The sequence below is a fragment of the Diadema antillarum genome, unplaced genomic scaffold (genome assembly GCF_040938485.1).
Source record: "Diadema antillarum isolate AM-2024a unplaced genomic scaffold, OU_Dant_1.0 seq00001864_RagTag, whole genome shotgun sequence".
Classification (NCBI taxonomy): domain Eukaryota; kingdom Metazoa; phylum Echinodermata; class Echinoidea; order Diadematoida; family Diadematidae; genus Diadema; species Diadema antillarum.
Genome location: NW_027272534.1, coordinates 131,912 through 152,990, shown reverse-complemented (window position 1 = coordinate 152,990; position 21,079 = coordinate 131,912). Strand labels below are relative to the sequence as shown.

Sequence of the window (21,079 nt, the reverse complement as noted above, 5' to 3'; positions counted from 1 at the left end):
CTGATGTTTCTTAGCTATAACTTTGCATTCTCATGGGGAAACATGTAATGATTTGAGTTAACACACAATTCTGTAATCACTGGACAAACCGTAACGTTACTAACCGTAACGTTACTAACCATGATTTTTGTACTTAATTTTCAAACAAAGTTATGATGAGAAAGGATATTTGGGGTAGATATTGCCCTTAAAGCTAGAAATGAAAAATAAGTGTTGATATATTTCAAGCTATACCAGATTTAGCAAACTTTTTGTTCAAAGATGCTCATCAATTTTCTATGTCCTTTTTTTGTAACGTTACTAACCGGCATTAAAAGCAGACCTTTCTTCTAAAATGATTCATGAAATGATTTCATTCTTTGCTCTGTTCTAGGTCTACACTAGAATGATCTCTGGTGACATTAATGAGACTTCACATCCACAGATAGAGAAATGAGTCTAATCTAAATCATGAGAATGTCCCTAAAATGTAACGTTACTAACCGCGGAATTGCCCTAATGCTTCCAACCGATTTCGTAGAATACAAGTTTATTTCTGTGCATTGATTTGATGTGATAACATAGATGATCATTACTGCTCAGACCAGCTTCAACTTATGTTGCATTCTTGTATAGAGTAACTGCGTCAGTAAGCGGCCGTGCAGCCGTTCGCGGCAGGTACAACATACACGGTAATATACAGCTAAACACAGCATTGCACTGTTACATGCACTCTACACATATACTAACACACTAGCAATCAACAAAAACCAACCGATAAAATGGGCACGATCTCTGACGAAAGTGAAATTTTCTCACCTAAATGACAACATATCGCATCCAAAATGAAATTTTCGGTACTTCTTAACATAACAGTTAAGAAACAATGGTCCAAGAAACTGGATTTTTTGTCGTTTTGTCGATGTTCCTGGATTTTGAAAACATATCCTCACGTAAAATAGAATTTTCGCGAGCCGATGTGGGCCGCCATTTTTTTCGGAAAGTGGATGTTACCATCGAAAAAAAATGAGAAAAACACGAGAAAGACATCAACAACACCGCCAGAATTGCGATCTTGTTTGCGGCCAATGCATGTGCGCACGCTATTTTCACGTGCTTTCGCAATGGGAATTGGCGCTTACGCAATGTTCGCGAGACATGTGAAGGCGTTCAGCCAGAGATCGCGGGGCACGCGCGTATTGCATAGGGATTGTACATCGTGCCGCAAGCAGAAATACTACGTCGCATATCGCCTTTATCGGCGAAAATTGTGCCGGGTTTTGCCCTGGTAAATCATGAAAACTGCGTTGGTCAATGGTAAATTTCTTTCATGAAAACAATTGCGTTAATGAATAATCTTGTCTATGATATATGAAATGGTTGAAAATAATTTGCCTGATTTGTTTACAAGTTGGAAAAACTCTTAACAATGCTTAAACTGCCGCAAACGGGATATTTTACTCTAGTGTCTTTTTATGAAAGTTTTGTTTTCATGGACAATGTGCTTAAAACACTATTTTCTGTTGTTATTGTTCAATGCCCAGTACAATTTTGCAGATTTGCAAAATAAACAACCAGATCATACATGGTTATAATTGTGTAAGCATTTGCCTGTAAAGCATGTCATGTTTGTATAAAACACACAGAGTCAAGTTGAAAAAGAAGTGTGCTACATGCATTTCAGAGTCCTGCAAAAATGCAGTGTCATCTCCAAGATTGGTTTTTGGCTTGTCAAAAGACAGTGAGCTTTTTCATCATCCTTTACCAGTGTAACACTGAAATTCAATGTCAGTATGTACTGAAGTAAAGACATTGAGCCACATTTTAAGTTTGGAAGAATTTGTCATCAATCATATCAACTCCTTGCTCATACAACATACCCACCACATCTATCCATTTTCACTGACAGAAATTCAAGAGGTTTAAGCAAAGGTGTAACCTGCATGAAATGCTAATGATACAATTATTACTGGTAAACAAGATAAAAGGAGTAATAGCATATTATGCATCTCTTGGGGGGTCCCAGGTATGGACGGTCCACAGACAGAGGTTCCAGTTCTCCCTCACTCAGCACGCAAACTGGGTACGCTGCGCCAAGTGGTCCCCCGACGGCCGGCTCATCGTGTCCGGGAGTGATGACAAGACTGTCAAGGTCTGGGACAGGACCAGCAAGGAATGCATCCACACGTTCTTTGAGCACGGAGGGTGAGTGTTTTCGGCTCTCAAACTGCTTCACAAAGTCTGCATTAACCCATTGAGGACGGTTTGATTTTGCTACAACATGCATTTCCCATAGACGCTTGCCCGAGTATACTCGGAACTCGTCCTCAACGGGTTAAACACCTGATAGTGTGGGGAAAGAAGGTTGACCGGGGGGTGTTTCATCAATTTGGTCAGCGCTGACAAGTTGTCAGTCTCCGACAATTTCAGCAAAATCCTTGGTTTTGATTGGCTGAGATGCTCCTGTCACTGACTGTTACCATGGTGATTGTCAGAGACTAACAACTTGTCAGCGCTGACAACTTTCATGAAACACTACCCTAATCATTGAATCAATCTTCATTCGCTTCCCACCAGGGTACATTCAGAAGCCATGACGAGCACAGAACTGCTAGAATAGATTCGCCTGTCAGCGAATATGTTCATGAATGTGTACACTCATTGCTTATGTTTTGCTCCAGGCGAGGCTCTTCGGGTGTGTGTGTATTGACATATAGAACAATGATAAAGAGCATATGGTACGCAATTTGTTACAGGAATTCCCAATTATTTTTGAGTCTGGCCCGCCTTGACATTGCGTGATATTCCTACACTATTGGGTCTTTAAAATATCTATTCAAAGTTTGTCCCTTTTAGACACTGAGACTGTTATTGATATAGATTATTATACATGTAGACCATGTGTGGTGTGATGAATGTTACAGTACTTGGCTATCTTCATTCTAATTTCTTTGTTTGAGCCATGTATTCCTACGTGTCTGTTCTTTCTATGTGAAAGATTTGCATTTTTTCCCTGAAAAGGTCAAGTGCAATTTAACCCATGAGTTGCTCAGTGATTTCACTGAATTTGCCTGTGTACATACCATGGTATATGTGTGTACTTGCAGCAAGTCACTGTTTTTGTTTGTTATCGATTGTCAGATTTCAATGCTTTTTGTAAAGTGTAGAGGAGTGCCCTCTATTGCTTGTAGTGAGCACAGTCTGTTTGCCTAGATGGTGTGGAGTACTTTGGGATTGTAAAAACAAGTGAAAAAATGCTTAGACTTAAAGTAGACTATAGTAGCTTCCACAGGCTAATTGATTACACTATCGGTATTTCACATACTTTTGAAGTAAACAAAGATTTATATGGCCATGTGCTTAGATGCAAAGTTATGAAGTTGGTTTCTCTTTGGCTGATTTCTGACATTTTACTCAATTTGCACCATTAATTGATGAGCAATTTCTATCTTGGACTTTCCCTCAAGAATTTCATTTCATCTCTGGGAGTATGGTATATAGTAGAATCTAGATCATCTATGCCTGCCTTTGCTTTTTATCTAAATCTAATTCTGAATCCAGTCCTTACATTTATCATAAAAGTCATGGAGGAACTTGTATTTATTGTATATGTACATAAGTGTGTAAATGTGTTTGTGTGTACATGCGTGTGCAGGAGGTTGCAATCTCTACAACTTCGGACTTTCCATAACTTCTCTAGCTGTCCTGACATTTAAATCAAATCAGACATGTTTTTTGCAGAACCCTTTTCTCACAAAATAGCTGATCCAGATTTGGCTATCAATGAAAATTTTTCTCGAGATTAAAAAGGTCAGAGGCAAGTGAACTCTCTGTGAAGTCAGCTGCAAATGGCAGGCATGAACTTGGGGACAATGTCCTTCATTGATTGACATAAGAAACAAAACTTCCTGTGCAGCAAAGATTTAAATGCACCCTGTACTGATATTTTGGTGTTTATAGTAACAACTTAGTGGAGAACACATATCAATTGACAACCGACTACACCGTGTATTAGAAATCACACATATATTGTTTCAGAGTAAATTTACAGAACTTTCATAAGTAAACACAGTGCCAAAAGCTGTAAATACCTGTCCAATACTAAGAATCTGATTTCCCCGCCCCCCCTCCAGCTTTGCTCACTCAGTTGCCTTTCACCCAAGTGGTACCTGCATCGCAGCGGCCGGCACCGACAGCACAGTGAAGGTCTGGGACATCAGAATGAACAAATTGCTGCAGCATTACCAAGGTAGGTTGACACCATGTGTCTCCGCTGTTGTTAGCAAGATAACCTTTTGATGTTGAATTTATGTCTCTTACTCACATACCAAGTTCCAAAGTTAATGACTGCAGAGAAGCATTGACATGTGATCCAACATTTCATCATCCCCAAGTTCGTGTTATTTGGATGCACAGTATATGTGGCCAAGGAGTAGGCCTACTATGTGTTCCTTTATTTTTGTTCGGTTGTTGTAGTGATGAATGATGCCTTTCAATTTGCCTTCTGTTAATTTGATTGAGAATGAATACCAAGTCAAGTTTATCCCATTTTCTGGTCTTCTTCTCCCACTCTGTACCCCCCCCCCCCCATGCATATTCCAAGTTTTCATGTGCTCAACTGTCATATCCATTATCCTCTTCCTTTGCTAAATACATCTAAATAGCTCATTTGATGAATCCGCAATTCTAATTGGTTGAAAATGGGGGCATAGATAAGATTGAATTGCCTTCTGCCACATAGTACCCAAACTGCCCCATAATACTAAGCTGCCCACTTTTGGTTCGTAGCAGTATGTACATGTACTGTCGATGCTTGGCTTCAATAGCACAAGACGTGACCCTTGTCTGGTGGCTTAGTGGATAGTGCCCTGGACTCTTTAGTAGGAGATCCTGTGTTCAAGTCCTACTTGCCCCAAGGTCCATTGTCATCCCAAGTCCTCTGCTGTCCTCCCCCAGCCCCCATTGCCTTCCCTAATCCCTTTGCCCAATTTCCTCTCTGTAACACCCTGAGAGAGTTGTCTCATTTTATTGTGAAACAATTGATTTGCGACTCTGACAGCACACTTCCTGTGTCCGTGAAGAGGACATTGCCCCACACGTGACAGGCCACATGTGAAGACATGCCATACTGCCTTCCCGTTTTTCCAGAACTGCTTTCCTGCCCCTTTCAATTAGGTAGGGGGCGCCAGCACTCAATTTCTCACGTCCCTGGAAATGGCTGGAAATGGGCTCCAAATTGAATGTGTCCTGCAGAGGGACCATCTCGCACACTTGTCCTTGGAGAGATGGTGGGCGTGGCAGTGTGGCGAAAGACTGTCAGCCCATGGGCACTCGGCAGTGGGCGTGGTTATACCGTGAAGAGTTCTAATGTGGGATTCTAACATGAGTTGGCATGTCAGTGCACTTTGTCATACATCAGTGATAAATTTTCTGTTGGATGAAAGGAATCACTGAATTTCCTAACCCCTCAGAATATTCAAATAGACACTCTCTTTAATATATCAGCACAAGCAATCCTTTGCTGGAGACAGGAACATCTGATAAGTAAATAGTTCATTAGAATCAAATACAGATCATGTTTTTGTAACCCTGCAAAAGTAACAGGATGCAATTCTATTTCCTGAGTATTGTTGCTACAAGGGCCTATGCTTTGCTGTAATATTCTGCAAGAACAGAGGAGAAACAGCTAGACAGTGTTAACTTCATGAGTATCATGATAAAGCCAATACTTTACACATATCATATTTCCTGGCATCTTACAATTGAGGTTCACATTAATCAAAGTGTACAATTGTTCATCACCCAATCCTTGGAAACTTGATTCTACTTGATGTACAGTCCACATGCACACTTAACCATTAATAACTCACTTTCAACACTACTGGACACTCAACAGAGTAGCACTTACTCTATGTCTGGCTGCACAGAGATAGGGTTGCATTTTCACCACTTCTCTTTCTCAGAATCATGTAATTGTCTCTAAATATCATATGCTGTACTCCAGTCTGAATCACTTTCCCCTATCTGTATGACTTCAAGCTTTACATTTCTGTACAGTGATGAAAGCAGCCTAAGCACTGAATATCATTTCAATTCAGTGGCGTTTAAAGACTATTTTGTGCTTACTGCTCATTCACAAGCAATTTCATTGTGCAAATTAGTTATTCTTACATCGCAGTTTACATCATGAAGAGCAATTTGTCAGTTAGTTGTAATTTCACCAAATCAGGTAATAATATAAACTCTGTCCAATCCACTGTCACCAATCATCAGCATGCAGACTCATAATTGCAGTTTTACAGTAATAGAATAAACCTATTGTATCTGAAATCAAATTTGCTGAGTTGCTGACATATAAGTTATATATATATTTTTTTTTTCTTAAACAGTCTGTCATGTTTTCCATTCATGTTCTGCTATCCTCATGCATTTTCCTTGGCATATTTGTAGTAGATCTGTCCACAGGACTTAATATGGCTCTGATTGTGTCCATGTTTATTTTGGACATACATTTGATCAACATGACTCAGATACAGGTGTGAATCTCTTTAATTAAGTAGGCCTAGAGGCAGAGGTACTAATCTGAAGCCCAAGGTGGTAGCTTTAGATTAACACCCCAGGTTTAGACCCTAAACAGTTCATAGCTGAGACTGAGCCTTCAACTATTCCGTCCAGTTTACATCAGTCATCACTTTTAAAAGAGTGAATGAGAGAATAAATGAGGGAATGGCATTGACATCCTTTTCATATTCCACCAAAAATTTGTCAGTAAAAATCAGAGAGGGTGAAACTGATATGATGCAAGTAGAAAAATTTATCTTGAAGAAAATTTAAAGCAAATCCAAAGAAACTCCAAAGAAACACACACAAAACGAAGTTCTACAAAGCAGTAGACTATGTGATGACTGTCCCACATTGAACGTATTGAATTAATCTTCTGTCCAATGTGGTCCTTCACAAAATCACAGCCAAACACCCACTATGGGACAAAATATGTTTTCTTCTTTTTCTTTCTTGAAAGTTGTCTTTACTGTGTATGTTGTCACTATCTGTGTTGTTAAACTGTCTTTCAGTGATTTTTTACCAAGCATTTCATACAAAGATTATACAATGGCCTCCAGTCGCGCACTGAGCCATGATTGTAGAAATGAAGTTGTAGCTCATTGCTTAAGATTCCTCCTCGTTTTCAATTTTGAAAATTTATGAATCCCGTCATTGATCTACATGTATGGCAGCTTCTGTTTACTCATATGTGGAAAATTATTTAAGTATATGATTGTAACTGCATGACAATTACAGCAAAGAAATTTATATCATATCTTACTTTATGAGTTTATATTTTCCACCTATGCCACAGACTGCATCTTGTCCTATTCTTTCAGTACCTTTCTCTTAATACTTGAAATAGGATTGTTCACTTCAAGGATACTAAAACTTATAATCAAAAAATTTGAGTATGCTTGACATAAGCATTATTTCCTGTCTTAATAATAAAACTGCAATAACTGCCAGCAACTAATGAGTTGAATTACAAGGTGTAATATGTGCATGGTGTCTATTTTTACTTTTGTGAGCAATTAAATCCCTACTTTCAAGGAGAAGTAGATAGTGCCTACTAACCCACAGGAGAAACTGAAATTCCAGATGATGTGATTCTAGTAGCTCTCATCAGCTACCAAGGGTTTCAGCATATATTACTTTTCTTTGAAAATTCTTCACTGAGAAAGGCATCATCCTGCCATTTCGGCTAGTACTGTAGCAAACAGAATGTCTGTGATATTGCTAAGCTATGGGATGATGATTTGCAACTTGCAGGTCAGTCATAAGGCATTACTGTCAAGTCACTTGTGCCCAGGTTTCTTCTTCTTTTTCTCTTCTCTTCCATCTTTTCCTCCTCCTCCCTATTCTTCTTCTCTTTTCCTACTTATCCTTTTCTTCCTTCTTTATCTTTTTCTTTTCTACTTTGTTCCTCCTTTTCTGTTTCCTCCTTTACCTTCTTCATCTTCATCTTCATCTTCATCTTCTTCTTCCTTTCTGCTCATCCATACTATCATCATTAACATCTTTATTTATTTTGGGGGCTGCAAGATAAATGCTCTGTTTAGTTTTCCAAACAGAATGTTAGAAAGAAAAAAAAGAACTAAAGCAAAAAAATAGAAATGGTTTGCGATTTTTGGCCATGACTGATTAATGGAAGACTATTGCTCACCTGGGCCTCGAGGAGATTGCAAATGAATGACTTCCAGGACTGTGAGTGAAGTGTTGGGAACAGGTGCAGGAGTGTGGAAGTCATTCATTTGGTGGTCACGCATAAATCTGTCATCGCAACAAGTGCCTGCCCAGTTGATGCGCTATACATTCTATATTCGAGATGAGTCGATGGAAGAAGGGTATAATTAGAGGGATTAGGTGCATATCATATATAAGGAGGTGTGGACTATCTGTCATGTATGGGGGGGGGGGGGGAATGAAGGGGGCGGAGGGGATGAGTACGGACAGCATTGCTCATGGATGTATTTTTAAGTTTTGAACTCGTGGTATTACGTGCCAGGAATGAGGGGGGTCACTCTGGTATGAATGTGTAAACTGCACAATCTAAATTCTTCCTGAGACTTGGCCCCAACGCAATTACTGTCGGGGATGAAAACGATGCAACATAAGAATATAAAGTAAAGTGGGATTAACTGCTTCTTAGAGAGAAAGCTTTGACAGTTTGAATGTCGATGACATAACATCCTGCAACACCTCGAAGGTAGCTGGGGCCCAAAAGCTGAGCCCTAAAGCAATACACTGCTAATCCATCCATAGTACTGCCAGTAGAAACAACAACAACAATGAAGAACTATATCTAGGTTAGGTTGTAGATTGTATGGTGGCATTATGTATAGAGTCTTCCATCATGGGACGAAGATGGCAGGTTTTTCAATGCAATTCCAAGGGTGATCCCTCTGAAGTGTGTGAGGGACATGTAACAAAAATGCCCCTTTCTTTCTCTTCAAATGGTAGTCTTGATCAGGAATAATTGAATTATTTCATAGGGTACAAGAGTTGAGAGTTATTCATAAGAGGCATGTGGTCCCCATTGGGGCCTGTGGGCGGGGCTGCCGTGGGTGGAAACATTAAATTTTGATTATTACGTTATCTGATTGAACAAGTAAATTATTATAATTGTTTGTAGATGCCCCTAAGTACAGAATGATGCATTGGAATTGTTTGCACTGCCTCTTCAGAATTATAGGCCTACAAATCTAAGTAACTTTTTGTGTGCATGCCCAGCTCAGCCGATGTCTTGAAAAAAAATTGCATATTTTGCTCACATGCATACCGCACACAAATGGATCAATTAATGACGATATTCCACAGTACATTAAAAACGTCGTAGCTGTAAATTTGTCATTAAATTGTCGTAGCTGTAAATTTGTCATTAAATTGACATCACTGCAGAACTTGCAGTTTCTCCACAACTTTGCTATACTGCATTTTCAGCATGAAATGTTACATGGCTTTGAAAAAAAGAAAAAGAATGTTTTCCATGGAATCAATCATGCATTGCAGTCCAGAATAATGTGGCACATGTGGGGTTTACACCCAGGCATGCAAAGAGTTAATGGCATGGCATTAATTGGCACCATATTGAGACTACATCAAAGTTTAGTTTATCTTGATCTGATAGGCAATATCAAGCTCATGAAGCTCTTGACTGAATTCATGTCTATGCCAGGACTTCATATGAAGAGCAGAGCAAAATCTCATTTTGAAAAGGACTCCACAGGTTTCACATAACAGTATACAATATGGATGTTTGGACACTTAAATTCAGTCAATTAGATCACGAGTTATTGCTGCTCTCTACAAGACCTTTACCCACATCTGTACCATGTGGCTCCTTTGTACTCAAACTGCAATGCATTTAATTGATATGAGCTAATGTAGAGTTGAAGTGGAACCTGAGAGAGGAGAGTGAGAAATCAATCATGAGGTGAATTAATGAAGGAATTAATGGCTCTTCTAAACTGGTTTGAATTGAGTCGTGGGGGGATCCCAGTAACTGCTGTAAACAGGAATCGAGTTTGAAAGGTTTATTGGATAGGGTCTGAAACTGAAAGCATCGATTCTGTACAAATCTCCTTTATCCTAGTATCAACTGCGGATATTTCCAGATGTGGGTTATATTTCCGTGTTTTACAAATTGGGTTTCCTTTTCATACGGGTTTTGACAGTTGCTTATTTCTGCAGCGAACATGACCTCTGTGAAGTGTAAGCTGCATAGATCGGATGTGATTGAGTCGTGAGTGATGAGATGTGAGTGAGTGAAGAGTTTTGCATCCCTTAAAGGGTGTGTACAGTTCTGGTCGAGGTGAGGATTTAGCTTTTAACGTTTTGCGAGATATTCAGAAACCACTCTATGAGATGTCAAAGAGCATGCAATTCTAAGGGGTATCAAAAGTTTATTTGATGAAAATCGGTTTTGAAATGGCTGAGATATCCAAAAACAAGGTGAAACAAAGAGATCCTAATAAAGTTGTGGCATGTCGCCTTTTATTACTATCACTTTTTTTTGATATCTCAGCCATTTGAAAACCAATTTTCATCAAATAAATGTTGAATCCTTCTTAAAATTACATGCTCTTTCATATTTCATAAAAGGTTTCTCATTATCTCACTTAAGAATGTTCATAACAATTACATGAATCCTCACCTCAACCAGTACTGTACAGTCCCTTTAAGGAGGAAATCCAGTTCAAATATAAGTTAGTCTGATAAGAAAGAGTAAAATGCTATGAGTTCAACAGTAAAATTTTTATTGAAATCAGGTGAAAAATAAGGAAGTTATGACATTTTGAAGTTTTGCTAATTTTTCAGGAAACAGTTTTTGAACCGTCAATATGAATATATATGCAAATGACAAAGTGAGCGTGTCATAACCTCACAACTTACCATATAGTTTGTACATAAAATTTCCTGTTTTTCATTCAAATGCAATTATGCCCAAGGCTCAAATCCTGATATATCTAACTGATCACTTTTGCTGAAGTTATTCAACCAGGAATAACATCATGTTTTAGACTTCAATGACAAAAACATTGAATTTCATCATTTTTTGTACACTGTCAATCGAAAATTGTGAGGTTGCGACATGGTCAGCTCACTCATTTGCATATTCATATTCACTGTACACGAACTGTTTTGCAGAAATAAGCAGAACTTCAAAATGTCATAACTTCCTTTATAATTTTTCATCCAATTTCAGTCAAATTTTTACATTGAATTCGTACAATTTTACTCTTTTTAAAGTTTTTTTATCAGACTAACTTGTTTTTGGACTGGACTTCCCCTTTAAAGGTGCAAATACCCTAGGGAATGTATGTATGTATGTACATGATTATTATATATTTTACATAGTGCAACTTTGGAAGAAAAAGAGTTATGCCATCACCTTGCTCACACGTATCGACCTAGGCAAAGAGTAGACTCAAAATATTCCAAACTGTTGGTGTCATTGAGATTCCCATGGTACCTGACCCACAGCCCAGCGCAGTGAAAAAGTGCATACGTGAGTAAAGAAAAAGATAAGTACCTGGTAATGGTTTGCTCTGGGGCTGTTACAGAATGGGGACACGCAAGCAGTGATAGATTTTGTCCTGGCCAAATTTAACCCACGAGGGCCTCACCTCTTCCTGATTAGATAAAAAAGTTAGAAACAGAGAGAGAGAGAGAGAGAAAAAAAAAAGAGAAATTAAGAACTTTCAGTATTGTAACTAAAGATAGCATATGATTTGGCCACATTGGACAGCTGTTGAAAATAGCCTTCTTTACTGAGACATATGATCAAATTGCTGGTTGTGATGGTATAAATTTAGCCAGGGCCTTAATCATGAATGTGTGGTTAATGTGCAAAATGATATCTCACAGATATTGTGACATGGGGGGGGGGGGGGGGGGGGGGGGAGACAATTGCAATTTTAGTGATGCATGCAATGGTTGTAATGCTTTCATTTTTAATTGATATTTTATGTTTGAGGTACAAAAAGAGTTAGTTTTTTATAAGTGGGCAAGTATTAAGCATATCAGGGCAATTACCCCCTGAGGGCAATTACCCCAACTACCCAAATACTGGTTAGTGATAAGGTTATAGTAAATATTGGGGTTAGGGTTAGATTTAGGGTTGGTGGGGGTTGGTTAGGGTTAGAGTTAGGATTAGGGTCAGGATTAGGAATAGGGTTTGTGTCAGGAGATGGGTCTGTGGTAATTGCCCAGGGGATAATTGCCCTAGAAATGGCACATGCAAGTCACAGATACACTGTGATACATTGAAATTAAGATTCTGCTTTGACTAGCAGTTCATAATGCATGGATTATATCAAAGCCTACCATCAAATATGCTGCATTGCTTGAGAATTGTCCTGAATTCCATCATCATCATTGTTTTATGCATGCATCATACACAAGTAGTGCTATCAAAAAGAAATGCCTCAAAACTTACAGTGGTAAATTCATTTTGTTTTCCAATTCAGTTTGTTTGAAATGCTATCTATCATAGGAGGTCATAAATCTCAAGACCTTATCTTTGGACTAACTCCTATAACCTTCCCAAAATAGCATATGTATCAAACTGTTCGTTTCGATATAGATTTTTATTTTTTTTTTGTTCCTGACAGCTGAAGTCATCATCTGTTATATATTAAATGGATTAGTCAAAGTACTTTGAGGTCACCTACCTTCAACTGACATTTCCTTCTTTTTTTTTATTTTTCTTTTTTTACCATTTTCGCACCATCACGATCAACATGATGCACTGTGCAGTTTTTGCACCCTATGTGTGCAGTGTGTGCCAAATTTTAGTATGTGCTTCTTTCTTGAATTATGCTTCATGTTTTGCTTTTGTTTGTTTGTTTCTTTTTTTTTTTGCAAAGGACAAGTCGTTTAGTTTCTTTTCTCCATTTAGAACACATAAGTTTGCTCTATTGATTACTAGTACCCCAAATATATAATGCTTCCACATGTGGTTTTTAGTCATTCACCATTTGTAAACATGAAAGTGTGCTCCCATAGGGGGAAAAATACAAATGATCCACAATCATGTGGTCATGTTCATCAGTTTGCAAGCTGGTATTTTGGACTGAACCATAAGTCAACACTCAACAAAAACTCTACCAATATATGCGATTAAACAACTGCTCAATATCCACTGTAGCTAAATAAAGCCGACTTCATACAAACAAATAACACAAATCCCCGTTCATCTATTGCAACCATCATCACTAGGTGCAGTGAAAAGAACAGTGATCCTTAACTGTGTTGTCATGGTCGCAGTTCGTGAATGCCCATTACTTTCTTGATTTGCAAGAGAATGGAATAAATTATACCTAAATTGAGCAGTCCTTTATTCTGTAGACATGGATGTGTTTTTTTAACTTTTTGTTGTCAACTTAAACATGTAAGAAATGGATAGAAACTTACATCTGATGTTTTAATCTTTAATACTCCTGTTTTGTAAACTGTCCATCATTAGCCATGCCAAAAAACCAAACTTGTGGGCAGTATTAGGGCAGTACTGAATCGCATGGAATATATTATCTAGCTAGGTACAGGAAATAAACTGAGCAGTCCTTTATTCTGTAGACATTGATATGTTTCTTTGAACTTTTTGTTGTCAACTTAAATAACTTAAATCTGATGTTTTAATCTTACTTCCGTTTTGGAAACTGTCAATCATTAGCTGTGCCAAAAACCAGAACTCGTGGAAATTATCAAGGCAGTACTGAATCACTCTGAAGCCGATTTTTGGTATTTTTTTTTCTTTCCCTCCTCCAGGGCTTTGACACTAAGTTAAAAACCAGAGAACTTCCTCCCATGCTTAGCTGATTTGATTTACATGTGTTGTTTATGTTCTTTTTTTTCCTCCCAGTAATATTTAGGCATTGCAGAAATAGACCCAATAGGATGTTATCAAGCATGCAATATTCATATTTTGTTTTTATCGGTAAAGTAACCAAAGATGTTATGACGCATGGTAGAAAAGAGATGATATTTTTGTTGCATCGTGTCGTTTTTCTTTCCTAGCTGTATTTGGTTCTTGACCTGTATGACTTCCAAAGCATTTTTAGTTTGCTGATTTTCAATGATGTGCCATTTGAAAGTATCCATCTCTGTTCATCTTCTGTACATGTTGCTTATTGTGGGTGTACCCATTTTCTTGGATTTCATGTGTCGACTGAGGGCCCTTCATCCAGTTACTAATATCCATCTAATTTTTTGAGTGCGCTGTTTTCAAACTGAGGAAGATGCACATTTATAATAGTGGGCTATTTTCCAAAACGCAAAATGGCCCGCTAGTTTGAACTTCGGTCTGATAAAAACACACCTTTTGTGAAATATACAAATTATATGGTATATATCTGACTCACAAACACCTTTACTGGAGCCAGAAGGCCTCACTGGTGGTCTATTGAACTCATGCATGGTCCTCCTTGTAATATGTTTGTTAGATCTTGAATGAAGACTAATCCAGAACTTGTAAGATCTGACCTGGTAAGATCTGATCTGATCTTGTGAGATCTGATCTGACCTAAGCGTATGATGGCAGACCGCTCCCCATGCTTGAATATAATTATAAAGCATTTTATTTATTTTCTGAGAAATTGATCTTGCGTAAAGTATCGATATTATGCAGATTGAAGGCGCAAATATTCAAATGTGAGTGACGCGCCTCTTTAACACAACAACAACAACAAGATGTGTACATCTGAAGTAAACCTTTGCTTTCTGTATGTGAGAGAGAAAAAGATAGAGCGAGAGAGAGATGGGAAGAGAATGAGCCATAAAAGGAGGCTATTTGTAGAGACTTGTCCCTTTTTTCAGCAGTTTGTGAGGAAGCTGGAAACGATGATTGGACGCATCCCACAAGTCCATTTGGCGGGGGTGTCAAAATGAGGGCGCGTTTCCTCGCCCCTTCCCCCATTGCCCGTTTCCATCCACCCCTAATTGGATCCTGCTTCCACACCCACTGGCAGGGCTCTATCATCCCTGCCCAGCGCATCCTAGGTATCCTGAGACCTAGTCTATGCACCCAGACCCTCCTGGGTGCTGCCTTCTTGAGCTTATTCCCTGGATCTGCTGAGCTGGACATAAGCTAGAAATAGAAAGATTCTTGTTGGTCAGACTGGACATTTCTGACCTTTTCCTTTTGCTATTTTCACCACATACTGTGTGCAAAAATTTGATTTGTAATTAGCATATATCGGAGTTTCAACATTGAACAGTATTGAAAAATTCTCATGTAAATTTAGTGCATTTGCCCTTCTGAAAAATCACTGAATACCTACATTTTCACTGAAAATTGTTTTATGTAATAATTGAAGAAGTATTAACTTCTGTTTCCGTACCCATAAAGCAAGAATTTGACATTAAAGCTGCTAATCATATCGGTGAACACTGGAATTTTGAATATATCATGATATGGGTTGTTGCATTTATTATGTGTCACTCTTCTTCTTCAAAAAACCAACAGCAACAACAACAATAAAGAGAAAAACTTTATAGCAGTATTGCACATGACATTAAGAGAGGGAAAAAAATTCATATCAAAAAAGTTTAAGAGTATGATAGAAATCACACCTCCAGTTGACACTATGCCACATTGACACCACAGGGTCTGCAACAGAGTCTAAGCACCGAAATGGTTAGCCTGCGGAAGGGGGGTCCGAAAGTGTCTTGTCAATCTGCTTGGCCACTTTCATGCGAGCGGATATCCGATTGGAGACCGCGGGCAACGGTTCTTCCCCCCCCCCCCCACCTCCGAGAGAAATTCAGAAGGGAGAGATGCACTTCACCGCCTAATCTCCACAAATTGATTTCTTCCCCTCCTGCCATTCAGAGATGGCAGCTTCTTGGTTGTATGATAATCTTTTTTTTTACTTGCGTACCGTTTTGCCCGGATCGTTTTTAGCTCCTCAAGGATTGTATTTCGGATGCATGCCAAGGGTTTTGTTGTTGTTTTTGACATATATTTTTGAAATTGACAGTTGAGTAGCCCCATGTTTGTTAGTCAAACTCTCTCCTCTCTCTCCCTCCCTTTCTGTCTTCTCTCTTTTTTAAAATCAATTTTCTACAAGCAATTTTCTTTGGCTGTGTACTTTTACCTGCCTACATCTCTCGTCTGTCTGTAAGTAATTATGTGAACCTTTATATGTATGAATGTATGTATAGTATCTCTCTTTCACTCTGTCTGTCTGTCTGTCTGTCTCTCTATCTTATGCGTCTACATCACAGGATTTGAAGTGATAGAATGAGAATCAACTTCTCATATGACTTGCAACTTCATAATAAATTTGATTGTGTGTATTTGTTTTTTATATCATATCATAATTTATGTTCATTTTTTTATCTGTCTGACCCTGTATAGTTGCTCTCCCTTTCTCTTTATGCCTTTTTCTGTATTAAATTGTCTGTTTACTTTGCCCTTCTTCTTCAGTCTCTTAACCTCTTCTCATCCCTGTTTCCAACGCATCCCAATTTACTCAGTGTATGGTTAGTGATGAAATCAGTGTTTCATATTTTCTTGGTACCCCCGCTCCCCCCCCCCCTCCCCCCATCACCCTCCCCAGCTCACAGTGGTGCGGTCAACAGCCTGTCCTTCCATCCCAGCGGGAACTACCTCATCACAGCGTCCAACGACTCCACCCTGAAGATACTGGACCTCCTCGAGGGGCGTCTGTTCTACACCCTTCACGGACACCAGGTGAAAGGGGGTTAATGGGTGTGGCTCTCACAGACATCACTCAGCTCTGATGAAAAATTAATGGCTCTGATAAGATCAACATCTCAGTGAGGGCAATAACGTGGCTAATGCACATGACTCACAGTCAAATAGATTTGAGTTTTAGTCAGTTGTGTGTAGTCATGCCATCCCTCCTAGTAAGAAGCAAAAAAAAAAAAAAACACCAAATTTTTATGTCAAAAGGTTGAAGTTCAAAGGGTGACACGACATTTGCTCCTGTTACAAACTTTGTACACTTGTTCTGCTCATATTTTCTCTAAGGACCTAGGGTTGGGGTAAGGGTTATGATAGGGTTTTAGGTTTAGTTTGATGTGAGGATTAGGGTTAGAGTTATCTTTGTTGGTAGGTTTTTATGTTTGGCTGACTGGCATGCAGGTATTTCATAGGAGCAATGGTCGCAGGAGCAAATGTCATGGAACCAGTTAAAGGTTATCAAGAAGGTTAAACAATGTGAAGTGTCCCATGATATGTAAGGACTCCAGAGTCCTTTTATGAATCAAGTAAAAGTGAGTTCAAGGCTATATTGTGACAATACAATTTCTTGTTTTCTGTTTGGGAAAGATCAAGCAGATGTCACAGTTGAGTTCATGGGTATCGTAAAGCAAAACCAATGAAAAGTTGTTTTAAAAGGAAACAAAAAACCTCATTACATTTGGGGATTGTTCTCTTACAGGTTAATTTTGAAAAATCAAGGCAAAAGTGTTCTATGTGATGATTATGAATTGATTGGCAAAGCCTGTATTTTCAGTGGTTTCATTGGAGTCACACAGTCTCAAAGTATAAACCAAATGATTTGTTGAAATGTGCTTGGAGGCTGAAGCATCCTTGACTTGATATTGGTTGAATTTTGCCCTCTTTCTATGATCTTTTGCAAAATGTTCTCTGATGACCGTTTAAACTCTTTTTATATATTTTCCATGTGTAATCAGGGACCTGCCACAGCAGTGGCCTTTTCGAGAACAGGAGAGCACTTTGCATCGGGAGGAGCTGATGAACAGGTTGGTGTCTTGTGCTGAAGCGTTCCTAACTCTCACCGTACTGTGTATTATGCCAATCATACCCCTTTCATAAGCTTGATTACGCGGATAAAGTCAGCATTACTTGGTCGTAGATCAAAGAGGAACTTGGAGTAATCTGCACTATTTTAACACTGCTTTTGTCTGCATGATGTTCGACACAACCAGACTTGGAGTTTGTAAATTCAACTAAAAAATAATGCAAATTTCTTCAAAGGTGTTGTCAACAGGTCACCTCTTCCCTCTGCATGCATCATCAGAGGGGCGTATGCAGTTACAAAAGCAATTATCTGTCTTTTCCAGACTTTTTTTTTTTTTTTTTACAGATGCTCATTAAAAAAAGATTTGCGGATAGCTTTGTGAGCGCAGTATTCATTGAATTGTTTGCATCACTCTTATGCGGATAAATGGGGGGATAAATTTGTGGGAAGATTATAAGACATTTTGAGGCATGCTTCCTTCACTGATATTGGCACAGATGTCCGTATACCAGCTGTCTCTGAGTAGAGATTATGGACTCCTTGTGTTTGCCATTGTACAGTATTGACGTACATGTTGGAGTATGAGAAGCTACTTGCTGATCTTCCTAACAAATCTCAAACCAAAGAAACAGGAGTTGAAGGGAATAAGAGAAGAAAGGGTAGACTACTCGATATGACCAAAAACAGGAGAAATTTGGAAGGATGTTGGTGAGGAGGGATGGCTGAGAGGGGACAGGAGGGAGTATGAGAAAATGTGGAGGAGAGGTCAGACAGAAAATGAATGTATCAGCTCAGCTAATCATTACTTTGTGGGCATTGTTCCTGGAAATGGATTAGTTAGTTAGAATTATATAGTGGTATTTCTTCTCACAGCTTTAGAAGGAAATATTGAATAAAACTTAGACTGCGCATAAGCAGATCATTCCCATCCCTTTCTTAATATTGGCATATTCACAACACAGATTCAAAGTTGCCCAAGTTCTAGTTTTAGTTGCGTGGTGTCGGCCGACATGCTGCAACGATGTAACCCCACGTAAACAGGGGTGATCCCGCTCATCAATGTACCGTCAAAGTCACCATTGATGCAAAGTGACACATTGCAACATATCAGGCAGGTGTTTTTCCTGTGTGTCATGAACATTGTGCCTCATCCTCCAAAAACAAAAAAGCTAATTTCTGATGACAGGATCAGGGATCATCTTCTCTCCTTTATTTTTTTTTTCAGGTATTCGTAGGAAATCTGACAGGTCTGTCTACCATTAATGAACACATGATGTCTGCCAACTCTGATAAATATCTCTTCAAAAATTAATCCTGGAAAATGTTCATAGAGTCGTTGGAACTGATCCATGTAATATGACATGTTGCTGTCGGTTTGACATTCTTTGAGTCGGGATAAACCTCTCGGGGCCTCCGAACAAGAGAACCTCACTGAACAGGTTTTCTGATTGATCGAATTAAGACTTCACCTTTGAGTAACTTGCAGAGGGAGGGTAAATTTGGTTTCACTGTTATTCTAGTGTGGGGCACCAAAGTAGGAGTCATAACAATGATTTCAATAATAGTGATTATGATTATGATAGTGACGATGATATTCAGTACTGCTGTTGAAGTGCTCACCGAAGTGCTTACTCTGGCATGCATGTATAAATACAAATATAAGATTATCTAATCACGAGTCTTTTACTTCAAGCAATAGCAGAACTACCAAGCCTCTGTGATGCTGCAGGAGATTCCGTGAAAAAAAAATATCTGGAGGTCTTGACAAAAGAATAAAAATGCCTTCGTGATTTAGACATTAATGTTAAATCTATTGAGATCCATATAAAACACACACATATGTCTCCCTGATAGCTTTTTGAAATTTATGTGATTTTGATGTGTGACTGCTGGCAGCCCTGCACTAAAATAAAAATAAAATGATGTATGATGAAAACAGACAATTAGGTAATATGCAGTAATACCGTAAAACACAATAGTTTCGTGGCATGAAATTTTCATGAATTGGAGCCGACGTTCTTTTTCACGGCAGGAAATTTTCGCGAGTTGCCTCTATTTTTCAATGCATATAGTATAGACAAGAATTTTGCGTGTATTTTAATTTTGCAAATCTTGGCTCTCGCAAATTTTGCCAAATTAAAATGCACACAAACATTCCTCGTCTTACAGTATAAGTACATAGACTGTCTTGACCCGACTTGCTTTGTACGTCATCAGTGATGGTAGAAATTATTCGTTCTCATCTGTGTTTCATGTGGATATATTGTCTCTTATGGCATCCATGTGTTGATTGCAGGTGCTGGTGTGGAAGACCAACTTTGACAAGATCGACTACAATGAGGTGCTACAGGGCCACAGGGCGCGCTCACAGACCCACCCGGCCCCCCACATACACGACATCCACCCACGCTCCCCCAAGCACCACCCTTCGGCGGTGCACCACGCCAGCACCAACATCAGCACGCAATCAGAGCTGAGGAACACCGTGTCCGCGCCGCCTGATGTCATGAACCTTGGCCCCGCACTTTTTTCACAGAACAGGGTGAGATGCTAAAGTCTCTTTGTATATTCATTGCGACCAGTCACGCTTTGCAAAGTTCAAAGTACTTTTCTGACAGAGGCAAGCGGGGGTATCCCCTCATTGATGTAATGTTTGGCAGAGTTGAGGTTTATTTTACCTCAATCTCTCTTGCTTAATTTCCTTTTCCCTCTTTCTCTTTTTTTATTTCCCACCTGTGCCAACTGCATCATTTTTCATATCGCTTGTATTCCAGGAAATATCGTCACGTGGGACAGAATATATATTTAATGGGAGGAACTTGTCATGCCCAACAGAATACGTGATTCACACCATGGTCCTCTTCACACTATAAAGATAATAATGACGTTAAAGGATGTGTACAGTTCTGGTTGGGGTGAGGATTTAGCTTTTAACGTTTTGCAAGATATTCAGAAACCATTCCATGAGATGTCAAAGAGCATGCAATTCTAAGGGGTATCAAAAGTTATTCGATGAAAATCGGTTTTGAAATTGCTGAGATATCCCAAAACAAGGTGAAACAAAGAGATCCTAGTAAAAGGCGTGGCCTCTCGCCTTTTATCATTATCACTTTTTTGGATATCTCAGCTATTTGAAATCCAATTTTCATCAAATAAACGTTGAATCCTTCTTAAAATTACATGCTCTTTCATATTTCATGAGAGGTTTCTCATTATCTCACTTAGTAATGTTCAAAACATGAATCTCCACCTCAACCAGTACTGTACAGTCCCTTTAAGCAGCAGGTACATTTATCAAGTTTTTTTAGTTAGTACCGTGTTTC

General features: G+C 38.9%; 1 protein-coding gene across 1 annotated transcript in view; it reads left to right on the top strand.

Moving 5' to 3' along the window:
* The window catches only part of LOC139712838 (uncharacterized), a 48,362-nt gene that overhangs the window by 6,569 nt on the left and 20,714 nt on the right, over positions 1 to 21,079 (top strand). The window contains exons 5-9 of the mRNA XM_071624627.1: positions 2,006 to 2,184; positions 4,113 to 4,228; positions 16,587 to 16,720; positions 17,689 to 17,757; positions 20,053 to 20,298. Coding sequence (XP_071480728.1) covers positions 2,006 to 2,184; positions 4,113 to 4,228; positions 16,587 to 16,720; positions 17,689 to 17,757; positions 20,053 to 20,298 — 744 coding nt within the window. The remainder of the gene's footprint in view (positions 1 to 2,005; positions 2,185 to 4,112; positions 4,229 to 16,586; positions 16,721 to 17,688; positions 17,758 to 20,052; positions 20,299 to 21,079) is intronic.